Consider the following 3,013-nt stretch of genomic DNA (forward strand, 5'->3'; position numbering starts at 1 on the left):
GCTCGTGATTATGGTAAGGGGCGTTACATTTACGACGTGTGCTTGTGGTGTTCGGCCAATCACAGTGCACTGGGTCAGCTGGCCAATCAGAGCGGACTGCGCTTGTCAAAGGAGGGGGCTTTGTAGAAAACGAAGCGTTTGAGAGAGGCGGGGCATATAGGACCTACAATAATGTACAGTATTTGAAAAATAATGTGTTTTTTGAACATTAAAGCATGTCAACATATTCTGTTACACCAAATACACAAAATAATGATCTTTAAAAAAGCATCATATGACCCCTTTAATGCTACATTTTATTATTCTTTTATGTCATAGCATACACTATATGCATAGATCCATAGCATAAATGCATTGTTGCTTAATTTGTTCCAAGTATGAATGATTATATTAGAATTACTGAATTATATTGGGTCGATCTTTTAACAGGACAGATGGTGAGAGCTGTAAGAATTTCCCTGTGACTGTTCCTATAAATAAGTGATAAGGACCAAAAAAAACAAAAAACAAAACTTGAACTGATTACACAAACTAGCTTAGTATTTTCCCCATCCATATATTCTAGCCATTGTTTCTGGTGTCCAAATCATGAGCGTTTGCGTGTGCCAGCAGTCAGATTTGTTTGGGAAACAAGATCCATGTTGCGTGGAGAAGGCCAATGCAAATGGGGCTCTGGTCTGTGTAAACACCCTCGCTGAATAGATGCCCACAATCAAGCAGGTGTGCGCTCTAACAGAGAGCAGACTCTCAAAGACACAGCCAAAAGTTGCACTGCAACCTTCCTCGGCGCGCTATTTTCTCCTGCAGACTTTTATTTGGCACATTGCTGAAAGGTACAGTAAACGATCAAAGGCCAGAAGCAAACAGCATCTGAATCAAATTATTTGCACTGTTGGCCTTTCCTTGTGGCGACATGGTAAAATGAAAGTCATGCGGTTATTCATACACAGTGTTGGGGAAAGTTACTTTTAAAAGTAATGCATTACAATATTGCATTACTCCATAAAAAAAGTAACTAATTACGTTACTTAGTTACTTTTTATGGAAAGTAATGCATTACGTTACTTTTGCGTTACTTTTCAAATCTCGACAGGACTCGCTTGTTTGTTTTTAAAATAAAAAAGTTCTATTTTTGGCTAATATAAAAGCCGTTTCACACCAAAAGTGAAAGGAATAAGCCTCAGGCTGAAGGGAAAGTACATTTAAGTCCGTACAGTAGAATGCATAAGAAGAAATTTCAACACACTTCAGCAATAAAAAAAAAGACACACAAATGTTTGTCTAGAGTAATTTTGGCTTTACTTATTTGAAAAAGTAACTCAGATATTCTCTTGTAAATTAAAAAGTAATGCGTTACTTTACTAGTTACTTTAAAAAAGTAATCTGATTACGTAACTCGCATTACTTGTAATGAGTTACCCCCAACACTGTTCATACATGCCTCGTTAATGCAGTGCATGTATTTTTCATGAGCTCATTATCAGTTCTGACAGTTTGCGTTTGCATTACTGCACTTCTTCTGAGAAGTAGACTGCAAAATCCCAGTGCTGTTTGTGTCTTTCATTTGCGCCTGAAAATAAACATGCATGATAAATGTCTTGAACATTAGCGCCATCCCACAAGGTCCTTTTAAAAGCATCTGGCCCGGCAATCGAAACCATGATAGTGCTTCAATTGTCCATGACACTTTGAAAATCCTTTCTGGCAGACGATCCTTTCCGGAGTTTGGAAACAAATATTATCCAGTTGTTTTGAGTATTGTCGTCGGTAATCCTCATGTTTCAGACTTGGCAGCGCAGCCCTCGCATCTGGCTCTCGGTGTTCGATTGGGCTTGCATGAAGCGAGATGCCAGCGCTTTTGACCGACTGTGTGTTTCTCCTCCTGAATTCTAGGGCCGTGGAGGACGGGGCTCCATCTTTGTGTGGGCTTCGGGGAACGGCGGCCGAGAGAAGGACAGCTGCAACTGCGACGGCTACACCAATAGCATCTACACGCTGTCAATCAGCAGCAGCACGCAGAACGGCAACGTGCCCTGGTACAGCGAGGCCTGTTCGTCCACCCTCGCCACAACCTACAGCAGTGGAAGCCTCAATGAGAAACAGATTGTGAGTCTCTCTCTCTCTCTCTCTCTCTCTCGCTCTCTCTCTCTCCACCTCCAGAAAATCAGCAACAGTTATCCTTTAATTGAAGAAGTGGCGTAGCAAATCTAATCCAAAAATAAAGAATCTGAAAACAGTTGGAGATCAGAAGATAGACTGCCAAGCCAATTTATGAAGAATTGTTGACGCGGCTTTAAAGTTCTTAAAGGCTTTTTGGCTGTCAGTGAATGCTGTGGTCACTAGTGAGAGGGAAGATAGATGTTTTTTGTCTTCATGGCCTGTTTGAAGCTTCAAAAACACGGATGTTCTTGTGATTGCAAACCATATCCTCTCACTATCACGCATGGCTTGGTTTTATCTTTGTGTTTGCGATTAGGGATGCAGCGATTAACCGGTTTCGCGATTAACCGCGCTTTAAAACGTCACGGTTAATTAATCGTAAAGGTTCCGCTAAACCGAGTGTTTCTGTTACACGGAACGGAACTGTGTTATGTTTGTTAAGTCGAGCATCACTGTTTTTATTGCATACACTTGTGCTTAGGGATTTCGACAAACCCCAGCCCTAAGTATTACAACATCTCCTAACCAGACAAAGCGACCAGCCATAAAAGCTACAGTATTTCTTCCGTGTGAATCAAATTATGTAGCTGGTTGAGGAGAGGTGTGCTATTACTAAGTGATCAGACTTGCAATTTTGGCCTGGCTGATGATAAAACAGGTGAAAAGGACATGCAAGGACAAATTTTAAGGTGAAAACTTGGCCAGTAGGCAACCACCCAGGGGCCGGATTCACAAAATTTTCTTAAGGAGTTAAAGGGTTAGTTCACCCAAAAATTAAAATTAGGCTGCGTTTTACTCACCCCCGAGGCATCCTAGGTGTATACGACTTTCTTCTTTCAGACGCGCCCAGTCG

The 3,013-nt window shown here is 41.3% G+C and overlaps 1 protein-coding gene across 5 annotated transcripts in view; it reads left to right on the forward strand.

Moving 5' to 3' along the window:
- LOC107737005 (furin-1-like) overlaps positions 1–3,013 on the forward strand; it is a 129,353-nt gene that overhangs the window by 104,903 nt on the left and 21,437 nt on the right. For all 5 annotated transcript variants that reach the window (XM_016548401.1, XM_016548403.1, XM_016548400.1 and 2 more), the window contains one exon: positions 1,894–2,106. In XM_016548401.1, the coding sequence (XP_016403887.1) occupies positions 1,894–2,106 (213 nt within the window). The remainder of the gene's footprint in view (positions 1–1,893; positions 2,107–3,013) is intronic.

Source organism: Sinocyclocheilus rhinocerous, unplaced genomic scaffold (genome assembly GCF_001515625.1).
Source record: "Sinocyclocheilus rhinocerous isolate Xijiao unplaced genomic scaffold, SAMN03320098_v1.1 scaffold433, whole genome shotgun sequence".
In the NCBI taxonomy this organism is placed as follows: Eukaryota; Metazoa; Chordata; class Actinopteri; order Cypriniformes; family Cyprinidae; genus Sinocyclocheilus; species Sinocyclocheilus rhinocerous.